We start from the raw sequence: 22,052 nt of genomic DNA, 5'->3' as shown, positions 1-22,052 counted from the left end.
GGGGGGCCCTGCCTCTAAAATGCATCTCTCTGGGGAGAGAGAGGAGGGGGGCCCGGCCTCTAAAATGCATCTCTCTGGGGAACATGACACCAAAGCTAAGATGACAATTTTATGAAGAATTTATTATGTTCATTTCCAAAATAAATAGCTATTTTAAGATGAATGCACTTCCTGTAAATCACTCTGGATAAGAGCATCTGCTAAATCAGGGGTTCTCAATCCGGGGTCTGTGGAGGTACTGCAGGGGTTCTCAATCCGGCGTCTGTGGAGGTACTGCAGGGGTTCTCAATCCGGGGTCTGTGGAGGTACTGCAGGGGTTCTCAATCCGGGGTCTGTGGAGGTACTGCAGGGGTTCTCAATCCGGGGTCTGTGGAGGTACTGCAGGGGTTCTCAATCCGGGGTCTGAGGAGGTACTGCAGGGGTTCCGCGGCACCCTGACTGTACTCGTTGCAATGTAAGACATTTGCTAGAATTTCACATGACACGACCACTTTGCCTACTCTTAATTATTGCCTAATATAATGGAATGCATATTTTATTAACCAATTCTGATCATTGTTACAAGCAGAATTTTGACAATATTACCGTTATATCAACACACTCTTCACACCCGTTTAACAACTCTAAATATCTTTGGCATAGTAGCATCAAGTCCCTTGCCAATAATGTTGCCTACAACGTTGCAACAATGTTCATATTCATCAAACACATATTACGCCCTAGATGCCTTCAATTGCCCAATTTATAGCCACGCCCAATTTAGGATTATTTTTTAACAACGTGATGTTGCGCTCTAAAGGGACAACTTGAAATAACATGATGTAGATAATTAAATAATCAAAAGATTATTTTACACTCTTAGAAAAGAAGGTTCCTTATAGAACCAAAAAGGCTTCTATCACTTCCTTAATATATGGAACCACTAAAAGTGATATATATTTTTGTGTTCAGTGAAGAAGAACCTCTAGATTTCTGATCAACGAAAGGTGAATGTTTTGAGGATGTGAACCCAGCAGCCCTCCAGTGGTCAGATCAATTCCACCTGTTTTTTCCAGCGCCCGGCCCGGGATTCGAACTAGACTCGAACTTTCGGTCACAGTTCCAACTCCTTAGCCACCGGGCAAAAACCTGAGTTAATCTTCAGAAATAGGCATTAGTACATCTGCTAAAATAAAGTCAAAACTCAATGCAGACATACATGGTATCACTTGTTATACACAATTATTATACATGAATCATTGTCAAAAGCACAAGACATACTGTTGCATGTAGGTCTATATTATTTATGGATTGATCATATAGAAATATAAAACATACATTTTTAACTACTACAAAGCAATTACATGTGGTGCAGGAACCACTGACTCGCTGCATTATTCTATAGTATTATCAAGACACCTGCTGTTAACTCCTAACTACTTAGGACAGCTCACGAGGTGTCCTAAATATCTGCCGACTAGGTGGGACTAGAGACTTCATGCATAGCTTTAATTTGTACCCATAAGTGTAAAATGTCTTTATTCTCAGCACTTATACGACCAATTTTCTACTCTGAGACACTTTGGCGATATGGACCCAGATCTCAAAATATTGTTCTAAAAAAACATAGAATGTTTGTTTTACATAATAATAAAAAATGAATATTACTAATGTAACCCACTGTAAAGACTGGGTTTAGTTGATTGTGTTGCACTGCTCATGTCCGCGTTCTGGAACTGTCCGCGTCCCCGTACAGAACTGTCCGCGTCCCCGTACAGAACTGTCCGCGTCCACGTTCGGTGTGGCGCCAAGCATATTGTCCGGTTACGCGCAGAGTTGGCTGAGGTGATCTTGGGGAATAACGACGGAGTTCACTACAGTGTTGAGACACCGAAGTTCAGTGTTCAATTAGCTTTTTTCTTTACGGTCAGGGACAGTATGAGTGTAGCCAGATCCTTTTCACTCTCTATCCTTGTTTCATTTTGTGGTTCACCGGATTCGTCATTTTCATCGAGACGAGGTACAGAACGACCAGCTAGCTAGCCAAGCTAGTCGGTACAGCTAGGTAAGCTAGCTAGCTACTATACCAGGAACATCCTAGTTAACTTAGCTAACAATACATAATTCTCTCGTTGACGGATGCTGGCTACCTCTGTCCGGTTCTCCTCTCTTCACTAGATGGACGGTAACTTTAGTGTTTAACCCCTCTGTGTCCAAGGACCAATCTTTTGAATATTATTTTCAGGGCGCCTCAATAGCAGGTATTGAACACCGGGTAAATAATCACTAGTCAGAGCCTCAACCTCAGTAAACATTCATTATAAAACACATCTTAATATCTGATATTGCGAGTAAACAACATCGAGAGTGCGTTTTCCAGCCCTCCAATAAATTACATAATTCAACCCTCCCGGTTAGTAAATTTACCTCAACATGCCCCCGGAGAAGGCAGAGTAACGACACCAGCCTTTTAGCGGGGCTGACTACAACGCTCGCGTCGCTAAATGAATTTCGTTATTAAAAATGACACACTGCTCGCGCGCGCCAACGAGCGTCTAGAAGTCAGTTCTATTTGTGACGCAGTTCGCGTTTCATATCCTCATTGGTTTATAGAAGCAGGTACCCACGTGCCATCTCCTCATTGGTTTATAAAAGCAGGTTCCCATGTGCCATCTCCTCATTGGTTTATAGAAGCAGGTACCCACGTGACATCTCATTTAGCAAAAACATAAACATAACTTAGCATAAACATAACTTCTTTAAACAATAAAAGCTAATTTACTAACATTTCTGAAAATGGATATATAGCTTTTTGGAATGAAACTGTTCTTATGTTTCCCCATCTGAGCTCAGAGTAGATGAGAGATGTAATGTTTGTCTCTGTTGTGTTGAAGTCCAATCAAGCAGGAGAGACCAGCCTCCCCTGTTCCCAGCTGTGTGTCCATGAAGAGTGACTGGTCTATGGATCTACCTATACAGTTTAGAGAGGGAGACTTTTCTACTGAACAAAGGTAAGAAGAACTCATGGGTCATGGTCAGTGAGTTAAACAACACTGTCTCTAGTCATTTCTCCTCTCCCATTTTACCATTTATTTTTGTTGCTTTCATAATCCATAGGCTAATCCTTATGTCCATTTTCAAAGTCCTAAAACAATATTTAGCAAACACCACATTCCCTCCCTGTGTGTGTGTGTGTGTGTGTGTGTGTGTGTGTGTGTGTGTGTGTGTGTGTGTGTGTGTACTCCCTGGAATGGGAGATGTAATCTCTATCCTGATTGCCTAGTCACTTTTACCCCTACCTACATGTACATATTACCTCAATTACCTCAACTACCTGGTACCCCTGCACATTGACTCAGTACTGGTACTCCTTATAGTCTCATTATTACCTCAACTACCTGGTACCCATGCACATTGACTCAGTACTGGTACTCCTTATAGTCTCATTATTACCTCAACTACCTGGTACCCCTGCACATTGACTCAGTACTGGTACTCCTTATAGTCTCATTATTACCTCAACTACCTGGTACCCTGCACATTGACTCAGTACTGGTACTCCTTATAGTCTCATTATTACCTCAACTACCTGGTACCCCTGCACATTGACTCAGTACTGGTACTCCTTATAGTCTCATTATTACCTCAACTACCTGGTACCCCTGCACATTGACTCAGTACTGGTACTCCTTATAGTCTCATTATTACCTCAACTACCTGGTACCCCTGCACATTGACTCAGTACTGGTACTCCTTATAGTCTCATTATTACCTCAACTACCTGGTACCCCTGCACATTGACTCTGTACTGGTACTCCTTATAGTCTCATTATTACCTCAACTACCTGGTACCCCTGCACATTGACTCAGTACTGGTACTCCTTATAGTCTCATTATTACCTCAACTACCTGGTACCCCTGCACATTGACTCAGTACTGGTACTCCTTATAGCCTCATTATTACCTCAACTACCTGGTACCCCTGCACATTGACTCAGTACTGGTACTCCTTATATTCTCATTATTACCTCAACTACCTGGTACCCCTGCACATTGACTCAGTACTGGTACTCCTTATAGTCTCATTATTACCTCAACTACCTGGTACCCCTGCACATTGACTCAGTACTGGGACTCCTTATAGTCTCATTATTACCTCAACTACCTGGTACCCCTGCACATTGACTCAGTACTGGTACTCCTTATAGTCTCATTATTACCTCAACTACCTGGTACCCTGCACATTGACTCAGTACTGGTACTCCTTATAGTCTCATTATTACCTCAACTACCTGGTACCCCTGCACATTGACTCAGTACTGGTACTCCTTATAGTCTCATTATTACCTCAACTACCTGGTACCCCTGCACATTGACTCAGTACTGGTACTCCTTATAGTCTCATTATTACCTCAACTACCTGGTACCCCTGCACATTGACTCAGTACGGGTACTCCTTATAGTCTCATTATTACCTCAACTACCTGGTACCCTGTACATTGACTCAGTACTGGTACTCCTTATAGTCTCATTATTACCTCAACTACCTGGTACCCCTGCACATTGACTCAGTACTGATACTCCTTATAGTCTCATTATTACCTCAACTACCTGGTACCCCTGCACATTGACTCAGTACTGGTACTCCTTATAGCCTCATTATTACCTCAACTACCTGGTACCCTGCACATTGACTCAGTACTGGTACTCCTTATAGTCTCATTATTACCTCAACTACCTGGTACCCCTGCACATTGACTCAGTACTGGTACTCCTTATAGTCTCATTATTACCTCAACTACCTGGTACCCCTGCACATTGACTCAGTACTAGTACTCCTTATAGTCTCATTATTACCTCAACTACCTGGTACCCCTGGACATTGACTCAGTACTGGTACTCCTTATAGTCTCATTATTACCTCAACTACCTGGTACCCTGCACATTGACTCAGTACTGGTACTCCTTATAGTCTCATTATTACCTCAACTACCTGGTACCCTGCACATTGACTCAGTACTGGTTCTCCTTATAGTCTCATTATTACCTCAACTACCTGGTACCCTGCACATTGACTCAGTACTGGTACTCCTTATAGTCTCATTATTACCTCAACTACCTGGTACCCTGCACATTGACTCAGTACTGGTACTCCTTATAGTCTCATTATTACCTCAACTACCTGGTACCCCTGCACATTGACTCAGTACTGGTACTCCTTATAGTCTCATTATTACCTCAACTACCTGGTACCCTGCACATTGACTCAGTACTGTTACTCCTTATAGTCTCATTATTACCTCAACTACCTGGTACCCCTGCACATTGACTCAGTACTGGTTCTCCTTATAGTCTCATTATTACCTCAACTACCTGGTACGCCTGCACATTGACTCAGTACTGGTACTCCTTATAGTCTCATTATTACCTCAACTACCTGGTACCCCTGCACATTGACTCAGTACTGGTACTCCTTATAGTCTCATTATTACCTCAACTACCTGGTACCCCTGCACATTGACTCAGTACTGGTACTCCTTATAGTCTCATTATTACCTCAACTACCTGGTACCCCTGCACATTGACTCAGTACGGGTACTCCTTATAGTCTCATTATTACCTCAACTACCTGGTACCCCTGCACATTGACTCAGTACTGGTACTCCTTATAGCCTCATTATTACCTCAACTACCTGGTACCCTGCACATTGACTCAGTACTGGTTCTCCTTATAGTCTCATTATTACTTCAACAACCTGGTACCCTGCACATTGACTCAGTACTGGTTCTCCTTATAGTCTCATTATTACCTCAACTACCTGGTACCCCTGCACATTGACTCAGTACGGGTACTCCTTATAGTCTCATTATTACCTCAACTACCTGGTACCCCTGCACATTGACTCAGTACTGGTTCTCCTTATAGTCTCATTATTACCTCAACTACCTGGTACCCCTGCACATTGACTCAGTACTGGTACTCCTTATAGTCTCATTATTACCTCAATTACCTGGTACCCCTACACATTGACTCAGTACTGGTACTCCTTATAGTCTCATTATTACCTCAACTACCTGGTACCCCTGCACATTGACTCAGTACTGGTACTCCTTATAGTCTCATTATTGCCTCAACTACCTGGTACCCTGCACATTGACTCAGTACTGGTACTCCTTATAGTCTCATTATTACCTCAACTACCTGGTACCCTGCACATTGACTCAGTACTGGTTCTCCTTATAGTCTCATTATTACCTCAACTACCTGGTACCCTGCACATTGACTCAGTACTGGTACTCCTTATAGTCTCATTGTTACCTCAACTACCTGGTACCCCTGCACATTGACTCAGTACTGGTTCTCCTTATAGTCTCATTATTACCTCAACTACCTGGTACCCTGCACATTGACTCAGTACTGGTACTCCTTATAGTCTCATTATTACCTCAACTACCTGGTACCCTGCACATTGACTCATTACTGGTACTCCTTATAGTCTCATTATTACCTCAACTACCTGGTACCCCTGCACATTGACTCAGTACTGGTACTCCTTATAGTCTCATTATTACCTCAACTACCTGGTACCCTGCACATTGACTCAGTACTGGTGTTCCTTATAGTCTCATTATTACCTCAACTACCTGGTACCCCTGCACATTGACTCAGTACTGGTACTCCTTATAGTCTCATTATTACCTCAACTACCTGGTACCCTGCACATTGACTCAGTACTGGTACTCCTTATAGTCTCATTATTACCTCAACTACCTGGTACCCTGCACATTGACTCAGTACTGGTTCTCCTTATAGTCTCATTATTACCTCAACTACCTGGTACCCCTGCACATTGACTCAGTACGGGTACTCCTTATAGTCTCATTATTACCTCAACTACCTGGTACCCCTGCACATTGACTCAGTACTGGTTCTCCTTATAGTCTCATTATTACCTCAACTACCTGGTACCCCTGCACATTGACTCAGTACTGGTACTCCTTATAGTCTCATTATTACCTCAAATACCTGGTACCCCTGCACATTGACTCAGTACTGGTACTCCTTATAGTCTCATTATTAACTCAACTACCTGGTACCCTGCACATTGACTCAGTACTGGTACTCCTTATAGTCTCATTATTACCTCAACTACCTGGTAGCCCTGCACATTGACTCAGTACTGGTTCTCCTTATAGTCTCATTATTACCTCAACTACCTGGTACCCTGCACATTGACTCAGTACTGGTACTCCTTATAGTCTCATTGTTACCTCAACTACCTGGTACCCCTGCACATTGACTCAGTACTGGTTCTCCTTATAGTCTCATTATTACCTCAACTACCTGGTACCCTGCACATTGACTCAGTACTGGTACTCCTTATAGTCTCATTATTACCTCAACTACCTGGTACCCTGCACATTGACTCAGTACTGGTGTTCCTTATAGCCTCATTATTACCTCAACTACCTGGTACCCCTGCACATTGACTCAGTACTGGTACTCCTTATAGTCTCATTATTACCTCAACTACCTGGTACCCCTGCACATTGACTCAGTACTGGTACTCCTTATAGTCTCATTATTGTTGATTTATTGTGTTACTGTTTGACTGGTACTGTATATATAGACATATTATAAAGTATTTGCATCAATAGACTCTGAAGGATTAAAGTGGAACTGAGATGAAGTGAATCAGTGTGACGACTCAATATTAGGAGGGTGTTAATGTTTTTTACACTTATTTTGTTTGTTGCTTTATATAATGGCCTAAATTTTAATGCTTTATATAATGTATGTTATCTATTGATATATAATGTTGATATATTTTAATGCTTTATGTAATGTATGTTATCTATTGATATATAATGGCCTATATTTTAATGCTTTATATAATGTATTTTATCTATTGATATATAATGTTGATATATTGTAATGCTTTATATAATGTATATAATCTATTGATATATGATGTTGATATATTTTAATGCTTTACGTAATGTATGTTATCTATTGATATATAATGTTGATATAGTTTAATGCTTTATATAATGTATGTTATCTATTGATATATAATGTTGATATATTTTAATGCTTTATGTAATGTATATAATCTATTGATATATAATGTTGATATATTTTATGATGTAGTTTCAAGGTGATTCATTATGTTTTCCAGAATCTCCAACCAAACTCAGTCTCTCCAGAGACCAGTCTCTCCAGTTCCCAGTCATCTGTCCATGAAGAGTGACTTCTCTATGAAACGTCTGATTTATTTTAGCGATGGATCAGCGACCTTTGACCCCAGGTCAAATACTGGTCAGAAATGATGATATTACTGTTGAAGAGGAGATTCTTCAGGATCTGAAACCAGATGTATTTGGTGTGTCTGAGTATATGCTGTAAAGCATCTGCTTATCATTTGTTGTTTATGTCACATATTTGAAGACACTGAGTGGACAAAACATTATGATCATCTGCTTTTTCCACGACGTAGACTGACCAGGTGAATCCAGGTGAAGCTATGATCCCTTATTGACGTCACTTGTTAAATCCACTTCAGTCAGTGTAGATGAAGGGGAGGTTACAGGTTAAATAATTAGCGTCAAGCCTTGAGACAGCTGAGACATGGATTGTGTATGTGTGCCATTCAGAGGGTGAATGAGCAAATCAAACTATTGAAGTGTCTTTGAACGGGGTCGTTGGTCTGAGGCACACTGGTCTGTGAAGAATCTAACATTCTAGTAATGGCATTGTGGACATGTTATTCATTCCAGAGGCTTCTACCACACTCAGACAGCACAGTATACTGTTCCCATCTGTCTGTCTATGAACAGTGACTTCTCTATGGATCGTCCTGTTAATTCCAGTGGTGCTGGATCAGTTACCTTTGACCGAAGGTACGTCACCACATTTTTGTTGTTGTTGTAATGTGTAATTTGAGAATGTTCAAGATGTCTCTCTCTCTCCTTTATCTCTGTAGTGGATGGTCTACTCTGTTAGAGGATCAGTATCTCTCTCCTTTATCTCTGTAGTGGATGGTCTACTCTGCTAGAGGATCAGTATCTCTCTCCTTTATCTCTGTAGTGGATGGTCTACTCTGTTAGAGGATCAGTATCTCTCTCTCCTTTATCTCTGTAGTGGATGGTCTACTCTGTTAGAGGATCAGTATCTCTCTCTCCTTTATCTCTGTAGTGGATGGTCTACTCTGTTAGATGATCAGTATCTCTCTCTCTCCTTTATCTCTGTAGTGGATGGTCTACTCTGTTAGAGGATCAGTATCTCTCTCTCTCCTTTATCTCTGTAGTGGATGGTCTACTCTGTTAGAGGATCAGTATCTCTCTCTCTCCTTTATCTCTGTAGTGGATGGTCTTCTCTGCCAGAGGATCAGTTATCTCTCTCTCTCCTTTATCTCTTTAGTGGATGGTCTACTCTGTTAGAGGATCAGTATCTCTCTCCTTTATCTCTGTAGTGGATGGTCTACTCTGTTAGAGGATCAGTATCTCTCTATCCTTTATCTCTGTAGTGGATGGTCTACTCTGCCAGAGGATCAGTATCTCTCTCCTTTATCTCTGTAGTGGATGGTCTACTCTGTTAGAGGATCAGTATCTCTCTCTCCTTTATCTCTGTAGTGGATGGTCTACTCTGTTAGAGGATCAGTATCTCTCTCTCCTTTATCTCTGTAGTGGATGGTCTACTCTGTTAGAGGATCAGTATCTCTCTCCTTTATCTCTGTAGTGGATGGTCTACTCTGTTAGAGGATCAGTATCTCTCTCTCTCCTTTATATCTGTAGTGGATGGTCTACTCTGTTAGAGGATCAGTATCTCTAGAGGATCAGTATCTCTCTCTCTCCTTTATCTCTGTAGTGGATTGTCTACTCTGTTAGAGGATCAGTATCTCTCTCTCCTTTATCTCTGTAGTGGATGGTCTACTCTGCCAGAGGATCAGTCCAGGTGTGCAGTGTGTCAGCAGGTTCTGAGGGATCCAGTCTCTATCACCTGTGGACACAGGTTCTGCAGACAGTGCATCACCAGATACTGGGAGAAACCTGCTCCTTCAGGAGACTATGACTGTCCTCAGTGTAGAAAGAGATCCAGAACACGTCCTGTACTACAGCACCTGACTGAACCCAATGATGCAAGAGGCTCTGAAAACAGTAAGAACACCTGCAGACCTGTGCTAAGTTATTTCCTCAACATGATTAAGTGTTAACAACAATAATATTAGATCATGTCAGTTACTGTAGTTGTGGAAGGCCCACATTTCATCCTGTCAATGAATGTGTCTCTGTCCTTTTTCCTCTTCCCTTGTAGTGGATGACAGCCTGCAGAGAGCTGTAGTGAACCATAAAGACAGTCTGCGGAGAGCTGTAGTAAACCATAAAGACAGTCTGCGGAGAGCTATAGTAAACCATAAAGACAGTCTGATAAGGAGGTATGAATGTGTGATAGAAGGCATCGAAACAGCAGGGAACCAAACTCCCCTCAACAGGATTTACACAGAGCTCTACATCACAGAAGGAGAGAGTGAAGGGGTTAACAATGAACATGAGGTGTGGCAGCTAGAGACAGCATCCAGGACGCCAACCTCACATGACACAGCAATCCACTGCAATGACATCTTTAAACCCTTACCTGGCCAAGAGAGAAGCATCAGAACTGTGCTGACGAAGGGCATCGCTGGCATCGGAAAAACTGTCTCTGTGCAGAAGTTCATCCTAGACTGGGCTGAAGGGAAGGCAAACCAAGATGTGGACATCATATTTGTGCTTCCTTTCCGGGAGCTGAACTTGATCAAAGATCGCCAGTACAGTCTTCTCAAACTTTTAAATTACTTCCACACAGAACTAGACATAGGCAATGCAAAGAAACTCACTGCCTGTAAAGCCATGTTCATCTTTGATGGTTTGGATGAAAGCAGACTTCCATTGGATTTCCAGCACAACGAAACAGTGTATGATGTCACCCAGACATCATCTGTTGATGTTCTGCTGACAAACCTCATCAAGGGGAATCTGCTTCCCTCTGCTCTCCTGTGGATAACCTCCCGACCAGCAGCAACCAATCAGATCCCCCCTAAGTGTGTTGACCAGGTGACAGAGGTACGAGGGTTCAATGACCCACAGAAGGAGGAGTACTTCAGGAAGAGATTCAGGGATGAGGACCTGGCCAGCAGAATCATCTCACACATAAAGACATCAAGGAGCCTCCACATCATGTGTCACATGCCAGTCTTCTGTTGGATTTCTGCAATAGTCCTTGAACACATGTTGAGTACAGACAAGAGGAGAGAGATGCCCACGACTCTGACTGAGATGTCCATACACTTCCTGCTCATTCAGACCAGCCTGAAGAACCAGAAGTATCATGGAAGAGATGAGATGGATCAAGAGGAGCTCATGGAGTCAGATAAGGAAATTATTCTGAAGCTGGGGAAGCTGGCGTTTGAAAATCTGGAGAAGGGTAATCTCATGTTCTATGAAGAAGACCTGAAAGAGGCTGGCCTTGATGTCAAAGAAGCCTCAGTGTACTCAGGAGTGTGCACACAAATCTTTAAAGAAGAGTCTGTGTTATTTCAGAGAGTGGTGTACTGCTTAGTTCATCTGAGCATTCAGGAGTTTCTCTCGGCTGTCTACATGTACCATTGTTACACAACCAAGAACATGGATGCACTGAAGCCCTTCCTCAAGAGAAAGTCTAGAGGTGCGTCTGAAGAGCTAACCTTGCATGAGCTGCTGAAGAGGACCGTGGATAAAGCCTTGGAGAGTAAGACTGGACACCTGGACCTTTTTGTCCGCTTCCTTCATGGCATGTCACTGGAGTCCAATCAGAAACTCCTACGAGGTCTGGTGACACAGACAGAAAGCAGTCCAGAGAGCGTCCAGAAAACAATCCGATCCCTTAAGGTGATGCAGAGGAAGAACGTCTCCCCTGAGAGGTGCATCAATCTCTTCCACTGTCTGATAGAGATGAAAGACCATTCTGTACAGGAGGAAATCCAAGCGTACTTTTTTTATTTTTTATTATTTTTTTTTTATTATTTATTTATTTATTTTTTATTATTTTTTTTGGGGGGTGGATCAGCTTAATATTGCGGAAAGAATGTTGCTTCCAATGTAATTGTCTGCATCATTTCCAATCCCCCATATTTTTTTGGGTAAATATATATATCCATACACGCATGCATACATATATACATATATACATACACATACCTATATAGACATACATACTTTTTTAAAGAATATACCTTTATTATTATATCCCGCAACCCTACCACCGCTCCCCCAATTGGAGTAAACTAATAAACACTTCTGCTTTTACCTTCAATTTATACATCTTATACCTATTTTACAGACACAGACTACTTTATAATAGTTCTCTCTTGTTTGTTCTTAGTCCTTCCTCTATTTCTGTTGTCCATCCAATTTTATTTCCACTTGTAACTGTGCTATTTCACAAAAGCTCCGCACCTATACACATTTCACAGATCCCGTATGCCCTACATTGTTTATCTTGTTATTAGTCCCACCCTTCAGTTCCACTCAACCCTTCCCATCTATCTTCCAACATCATCCATTTCGGATTTTTATTTGCCATATATTTTTCAACTGTGCTGTGATGCTTCACAAAAGATTTGAACCTTCCTATTCTCATAGCTTCTACAGATTGTAAATTAAAAATAAACATTTTTGCTAAAATAATTATTATATTATTGATTGATTGACTATGGCTTTTCAAATCCCCCAGTATTGCTATCTGTAGCGTTAGTTCTAGGCAAATGTTGCAATTCTTCAGCCATTCCTGGACCTGTGACCAAAAACGAGCTACATATGGACAATACCAAAATAAATGATCTAATGACTCTGCCTCCTCACAACAGAATCTGCAGAGCTGGGAAGATTGTATACCCCATATATATAACATTCTATTAGTTGCAAGAATTTTGTACAGTAATTTAAATTGAAAAATTCGAAGTTTTGAATCCGGCGTTGTTTTGCGTATCAATTCATAAACCATGTGCCATGGAATGGGTACATCGAAAATCTCTTCCCAACTATTTTGTAATTTATATGGCACAGCTGTCAGTTTTTTGGTCCTTAAATGAAATTGGTATATGTTTTTATTTATCACACTTTTCTTTAACCATTTATGTTCTTTAATATAGGGCCGACATACAAGTTCCTTACTTTTTTCCCCTTCTACTTGCCTCTTCCATTTTTGTGGTAATGCTGCAATTAATTGGTTGTAATTTTGGGTAGAGCAGACATTTCCATATGTCTGTGTTAGCTGCATGTGTGACATAACTCCACCAGTCCTATTTATGATATCATTCACAAAAATTATACCTTTTTTAAACATTTCTTCGATAAATACAGTTTTTTTATCAATTATTATATTTGAATTTAACCACAATATTTGTTGTACTATTTGTTCCGTCCTTTCAGGTGGATTAAACTGAAATTGCAACCAACTTTCTAAGGCTTGTTTAAAAAATAAGGATATTTTGGAGATTATTTCCTTTTCAAACAACCGAAAGTGAGCAGGTGCAATCTGAATAAAGGGAAAAAGGCCCTTCTTGAACATAGGATGAGACATTCGTACCAATTTACTAGAGAACCAGTTTGGATTTAAGTATAACTTTTGTATGACTGATGCCTTTAGTGAGAGGTCTAATGCTTTAATATTTAATAATTTCTGCCCTCCGAATTCATATTCGTTATATAAATAGGCCCTTTTAATTTTATCTGGCTTGCCGTTCCAAATAAAATGGAATATTTTTTGTTCATATAATTTAAAAAGCAGGTCACTAGGTGTAGGCAAAACCATAAGCAAATAGGTAAACTGTGATATGACTAAAGAGTTAATCAGGGTGATTTTTCCACAAATAGACAAGTATTTTCCTTTCCATGGTAGCAAGATCTTATCTATTTTTGCTAACTTTCTATAAAAATTTATTGGAGTGAGATCATTTCTTTCTTTTGGGATTTTTATACCGAGTATGTCCACATCTCCGTCAGACCATTTAATTGGTAAACTACATGGCAATATAAAATGTGTATTTTTTAGTGATCCAATACGTAATATGGTACATTTATCATAATTTGGTTTTAATCCAGAGAGGATAGCAAAGGTATCTAGATCCTCTATGAGGCCGTGGAGAGACTCTAGTTGTGGTTTTAAAAGAAAACATGAATCATCAGCGTACAATGACACCTTAGTTTTTAAGCCACGGATTTCTAATCCATTAATATTAATGTTTGATCTAATTTTAACAGCTAACATTTCGATGGCAATAATAAATAGATATGCCGATAGTGGACAACCTTGTTTTACTCCTCTAGATAGTTTAAAACTTTCTGAGATGTAGCCATTATTTACTATTTTACACCTAGGGTTACTATACATAATTTTAACCCATTTTATAAGAGATTCCCCAAAATTGAAATATTCTAGGCATTTATATATAAACTCCAGTCGTACTTTATCAAAAGCCTTTTCAAAATCAGCTATGAAAACCAGACCTGGTGTCCCCGATATTTCATAGTGTTCTATTGTTTCCAGTACTTGCCTTATATTATCTCCAATGTATCGTCCATGTAAAAAACCTGTCTGATTAGGATGAATAATATCTGACAAAACTTTTTTTATTCTATGCGCCAAGCATTTTGCTAGGATTTTTGCATCACAACACTGAAGTGTAAGAGGTCTCCAATTTTTTAATTGGACTGGATCTTTATATATACCACTTGGGTCCTGTTTCAGTAATAACGATATCAGACCTTCTTGTTGCGTGTCTGATAATCTACCATTTATATAGGAGTGGTTAAAACAAGCTAATAATGGTCCTTTGAGTATATCAAAAAAAGTTTTGTATACTTCCACTGGTATGCCATCCAGCCCTGGAGTTTTCCCATCCTTAAAGGCCCCAATTGCATCAAGCAGTTCCTCCTCTGTAATTTGGCCTTCACATGAGTCTTTCTGTACAGATGTTAATTTTACATTATTAATAGGAAAAAAATCCATACAATTAGTTTCAGTTAGTGGAGATGGAGGAGCCTGAAACGAAAACATATTCTTAAAGTACTTTACTTCCTCTTTCAAAATATCATTTGGTGAATCATGCGTGACTCCATCATTTGTAACAAGTTTTAATACATTTTTTTTGGTAGCATTTCTATATTGAAGATTGAAAAAGAATTTGGTGCATTTTTCCCCATATTCCATCCAGTTCGCTTTATTTTTATAATATATTACACTGGATCTTTCTTGAATAAGTTCCTCCATTTCTTTTTGTTTTTCCTCTAACTTATTCTGTGCCTCTATGGTACTGTTTTTATTGCTATCTAACTGTACTGTTAGTCCTTCAATTTCCTTTGTTAATATGGACTCTTTTGATCTAAATTCCCTTTGTTTTATAGATGAGTACTGAATTGCATGGCCTCTAAAGGCACACTTAAAAGTGTCCCATACAATATGGGGATCTGCTGTACCTATGTTATGTCTGAAAAAGTCAGTTATAAAATCTTCTGTCCTAGTTCTAAACAATTTATCATCTAGTAGACTTTGATTAAATTTCCAATATCCTCGCCCACGTGGAAATTCTGTAAGAGAAATATATATGCCAATTATGTGATGATCCGACCGCATTCTGTCCCCTATCAACACTTTTTTAACTTTTGGTGCCAGAGAGAATGGTATAAGAAAGTAGTCAATACGACTAGCTTGATTCAGCCTCCGCCATGTATATCTCACTAAATCAGGGTATTTAAGTCTCCATATATCCACTAATTCCAATATATCCATGACATTCATGATTTCCTTAAGTGCCTGAGGGTGATAGTTTGTAGTGTGATTTCCTTTCCGGTCTATAGAGGTATTTAAGACCGTATTAAAATCTCCCACTATAATAATAGAGTCTAGTGTTGCTTGTAGAGTTGATAAATTCTTATATATATTTTCAAAGAAGCTTGGATCATCATTATTCGGACCGTATAGGTTAACAAGCCATATTTGTTTATTGTCCAATAACATATTTAAAATAATCCATCTACCTTGAGGATCTGTTTGGACAATTTGCACATTTGGATCAAAATTATTGTTAATTAAAACCATCACCCCTTTTGAATTTCTTTGCCCATGGGAGAAATATATTTTGCCCCCCCAGTTCTTTTTCCACAAAACTTCATCTAAAACTGTTGAATGGGTTTCCTGTAAACAATAGATATTATAATCCTTCTCTTTTAGCCAGGTAAATACTGATCGTCTTTTCTTATTATCTGCTAAGCCATTACAATTGTAACTGGCTATACTTATTTCACCACTTACCATAATGAGACACACCTTTCATTCTTTTAATCAGAATATATTTTTGTAAACGTACTATTAAAAAGTAACATAATGATTGAGTGTCTATATAGTTGTACCATGATATTTGCATTTCTACTAAGTAAACCTCCAATTGGTCCCTACTATTCCACCCGCTAAAAGGCCTCATCTCGAGATGGCTTGTCATCCCAATGCCCGGTAGACCACCCTCGACCCCCTGTATCCCATAGCCCTGAACCGACTGGGATCCATTCTTTGAAAAGAGCATACAGTGCCATTTACCGAATTGAAGAAGATCAATTACCATATGCATTTCCATTGCCCTCACCTCGATTTGTATTATATATATCTGTGGATCATCCTCTATTGTCCCTAACATCTTTTACTTCTTCCTTCGCAACAGTTGTGGGATACACACATACACCCACACACACTCAGCCCTTACCCCCACACAACCATAAGCTCACTTTCTCAACAATTGCACCATCCCAGAGCCCAACTCAAGATGGGTCATGATTTACAATCCAAGCGTACTTGAGGTCAGAGAACAGATCCAAAAACCTCACACATGCTCACTGTTCAGCGCTGGCCTACATGCTGCAGATATCAGAGGAGGTTCTGGATGTGTTTAACCTGAAGGAATACAAGACATCAGAGGAGGGTCGTAGGAGACTGGTCCCAGCTGTGAGAGGCTGCAGGAAAGCTCTGTAAGTATTCATGTAAATATCGCACACCAAAATAAATTGTAGTTACAGCAGTATTTTCATTGGCTGACTGGCTCTGTAACTACCCATGTGACTATCCCTCAGACCAAACTTTAATGTATGTAGGAACAACAGTATTTTCATTGGCTGACTGGCTCTGTAACTACCCATGTGACTATCCCTCAGACCAAACTTTACTGTATGTAGGAACAACAGTATTTTCATTGGCTGACTGGCTCTGTAAGTAATCATGTGACTATCCCTCAGACCAAACATTACTGTATGTAGGAACAACAGTATTTTCATTGGCTGACTGGCTCTGTAACTACCCATGTGACTATCCCTCAGACCAAACTTTACTGTATGTAGGAACAACAGTATTTTCATTGGCTGACTGGCTCTGTAAGTAATCATGTGACTATCCCTCAGACCAAACATTACTGTATGTAGGAACAACAGTATTTTCATTGGCTGACTGGCTCTGTAAGTAATCATGTGACTATCCCTCAGACCAAACTTTACTGTATGTCGGAACAACAGTATTTTCATTGGCTGACTGGCTCTGTAAGTAATCATGTGACTATCCCTCAGACCAAACTTTACTGTATGTCGGAACAACAGTATTTTCATTGGCTGACTGGCTCTGTAAATACCCATGTGACTATCCCTCAGACCAAACTTTACTGTGTGTAGTTACAACAGTATTTTCATTGGCTGAATAAACTTTCTATCAGCTGAAAACTCTTAAACTACAAACTGATCAGAAATGTTGTAGCATTGAACCATGAATGTACGATATACACATTATTAGTGTACGGGTTACAGTGTAGGCAGGGAAAGCTAAGCGTAACATTTTAATACAACCTGTCTGTCATTGTATTTCTTCTGTGTTGGCAGACTCACTGGCTGTAAACTCACAGACACATCCTGTAAAGTGTTGGCCTCAGTTCTCAGTTCAAACCCCTCACACCTGAGAGAGCTGGATCTGAGTAACAATGACCTGAAGGATTCAGGAGTGAAGCTGCTCTCTGCTGGACTGGGGAATCCCCACTGTAAACTGGAGACTCTGAGGTCAGTATTATGTATAGTGTGGACTGTTTACTCAATACAATCTAAATCTGATACCTCACTGTCTGTCTTCTGACTGATACTGCTTTTTAAACTGGTCTGGTCAGTCTACTCAAATATTTGTACTATACATTTTTCTATCTGCAAGCAATACTTTGATAATTTGTCATTTATAATAATGATACATTAATTTATGAATAGATGTGGCAGCTTTCAGGACTCTGATATATCTGAATATGTTGAAAAATATACTGCCACTATTTTCACCACAAAGAATATCAGTGTGATTTTAATATGATTTGACTCTTTGCAGGCTGTCAGGCTGTCTAGTCACAGAGGAAGGCTGTGCTTCTCTGGTCTCAGCTCTGAGGTCAAACCCCTCACACCTGAGAGAGCTGGATCTGAGCTACAATCACCCAGGAGACTCAGGAGTCAGACTGCTCTCTGCTGGACTGGAGGATCCACACTGCAGACTGGAGAACCTCAAGTATGTAGAGGGTTTATGTCAATGTTCATATCAGACATGTTTGACTTATCAGGCTGGTTAAGACAAACATTCTTACCACCACTTGGACAAAGTTATATGCTGACTGTGTGTGTGTCCAGTGTGTGTGTGTGTGTGTGTGTGTGTGTGTGTGTGTGTGTGTGTGTGTGTGTGTGTGTGTGTGTGTGTGTGTGTGTGTGTGTGAGTTCAGGTGTATCCCTCAATGACTGTCTGTTCTTCTGCTTACCGCTACAGTGTGGAACATGGTGGAGAGAACAGAATGAAACCTGGGCTTAGAAAATGTGAGTGTTGACTGCTGTGAAGAATATGACTAAGAATAAGTCTTAATTCAAGTTAAGTCAAAGTCAAAGACCACCATCATTACTTACTTGGTCATATTAAATATCAGCTGTAGTTCTACAGAAGCAGAAATCAGGGACACCAGCGTTTACAAAGAGTTGCTTTGACTGTGTGTGTGTGTGTGTGTGTGTGTGTGTGTGTGTGTGTGTGTGTGTGTGTGTGTGTGTGTGTGTAATTAATGTGAATAAGTGTGTTTTATATTACCAGACAGTATAACATATGATCATTCAACAAGTCTCAAGTTACCTAAACTTCTCCTTTTGATACCTAGAAACATCTACATTAAATGAATTAGTGAAAAGTGAGTTAACATTCTAATGTGAATGATGATGATTTCTAATATTGTGTCTGGTTTCATCCATCAGATGTCTGTGATCTCACACTGGACCCAAACACAGTAAACAGACACCTCTCTCTGTCTGAGGAGAACAGAAAGGTGACATGTAGGAGAGAGAAGCAGCCGTATCCTGATCACCCAGAGAGATTTGAGGACTGTAGACAGGTGCTGTGTAGAGAGGGTCTGACTGGGCGCTGTTACTGGGAGGTAGAGTGGAGTGGGGGAGGGGCTGGTATAGGAGTGACATATAAAGGAATCAGCAGGAGAGGAGGGGGTGATGACTGTTGTCTTGGATGGAATGACAAGTCCTGGAGTCTGATCTGCTATGACAACAGTTACACTGCCAGGCACAATAAGAATCAGACTGCCATAGACGTCCGCTCCTCCAGCTCCCACAGAGTAGGAGTGTATCTGGACTGGCCAGCCGGCACTCTGTCCTTCTATAGAGCCTCCTCTGACACACTGACCCACCTGATCACATTCACCTCCACATTCACTGAGCCCCTCTATCCAGGGTTTAGGGTTTATGATGTTGACTCCTCAGTGTCCCTGAAATAATAACCTGACACACACACACACACACACACTGGACACACACACTCACACTGAACAGACACACACACACTGGACACACACACACACACACTGGACAGACACACACACACTGGACAGACACACACACACTGGACACACACACACACTGGACACACACACACACACACACACTGGACACACACACACACAAACACTGGACACACACACTCACTGGACACACACACACACACACTCACTGGACAGACACACAAACACTGGACACGAACACACACACACACACCGACACACACACACACTCACTGGACACACACACACACACACTCACTGGACAGACACACACACACTGGACACACACACACACTGGACACACACACACACACACTGGACACACACACACACACTGGACACACACACACACACTGGACACACACACACACTGGACACACACACACACAAACACTGGACACACACACACACTCACTGGACAGATACACACACACTGGACACACACACGTACACACACTCACACTGGACACACACACACACACACTGGACACACACACACACTGGACACACATACACTCACACTGGACACACACACTCACACTGAACACACACACACACACACACACTGGACACACACACACACTGGACACAGACACACTGGACACACACACACACACACACTCACCTGGACACACACACACACTCACACTGGACACACACACACACACACACACACACACACACTGGGCAAACACACACTGGGCACACACACACACACTGGGCACACACACACACTGGACACACACACACACTGGACACACACACACACTGGAAACACACACATACACACACTGGACACACACACACACACACACACACTGGACACACACACACACACACACACTGGACACACACACACACACGTACACACACTCACACTGGACACACACTCACACTGGACACACACACACACACACACACACTGGGCACACTGGACACACACACACACGTACACACACTGGACACACACACACACACACACACACACACACTCACACTGGACAGACACACACACACTGGACAGACACACACACACTGGACACACACACACACACACACTGGACACACACACACACACACTGCACACACACACACACAAACACTGGACAGACACACACACACTGGACACACACACACACACACTGGACACACACACACACACACACACACACACACACACTGGACACACACACACACACACTGGACACACACACACACAAACACTGGACACACACACACACTCACTGGACAGATACACACACACTGGACACACACACGTACACACACTCACACTGGACACACACACACACACTGGACACACACACACACTGGACACACATACACTCACACTGAACACACACACACACACACACACACACACACACACACACACTGGACACACACACACACACTGGACACAGACACACTGGACACACACACACACACTCACCTGGACACACACACACACTCACACTGGACACACACACACACACACACACACACACACACACACTGGGCACACACACAGACTGGGCACACACACACACTGGACACACACACACACTGGACACACACACACACTCACACTGGACACACACACGTACACACACTCACACTGGACACACACACACACACACTGGACACACACACACACTGGACACACATACACTCACACTGGACACACACACTCACACTGAACACACACACACACACACACACACTGGACACACACACACACACTGGACACAGACACACTGGACACACACACACACACTCACCTGGACACACACACACACTCAGAGGTACACACACACACACACACACACACTGGGCACACACTCACACTGGACACACACACACACTGGACACACACACACACTGGAAACACACACATACACACACTGGACACACACACACACACACACACACACTGGACACACACACACACACACACACACTGGACACACACACGTACACACACTCACCTGGACACACACACACACACACACACTGGGCACACACACAGACTGGGCACACACACACACTGGGCACACACACACACTGGACACACACACACACTGGACACACACACACACTGGAAACACACACATACACACACTGGACACACACACACACACACACACACACACACACACACTGGACACACAC

General features: G+C 41.5%; 1 protein-coding gene across 1 annotated transcript; it reads left to right on the top strand.

The window, feature by feature from the left end:
• The first annotated feature begins 8,626 nt into the window (after positions 1-8,626).
• Positions 8,627-17,020, top strand: LOC120036691 (NLR family CARD domain-containing protein 3-like). The gene is made up of 4 exons (XM_038983081.1): positions 8,627-8,880; positions 9,902-10,137; positions 10,295-12,060; positions 16,835-17,020. The coding sequence occupies exons 1-4, from the start codon at positions 8,810-8,812 to the stop codon at positions 17,018-17,020; spliced, it is 2,259 nt and encodes a 752-aa protein (XP_038839009.1). The 5' UTR covers positions 8,627-8,809.
• The last annotated feature ends 5,032 nt before the right edge of the window (positions 17,021-22,052 follow it).

The sequence above is a fragment of the Salvelinus namaycush genome, unplaced genomic scaffold (genome assembly GCF_016432855.1).
Source record: "Salvelinus namaycush isolate Seneca unplaced genomic scaffold, SaNama_1.0 Scaffold1439, whole genome shotgun sequence".
Lineage (NCBI taxonomy): Eukaryota > Metazoa > Chordata > Actinopteri > Salmoniformes > Salmonidae > Salvelinus > Salvelinus namaycush.
Note: the sequence above shows the minus strand (reverse complement) of the source record. Positions and strands in the feature narration are given on the sequence as shown.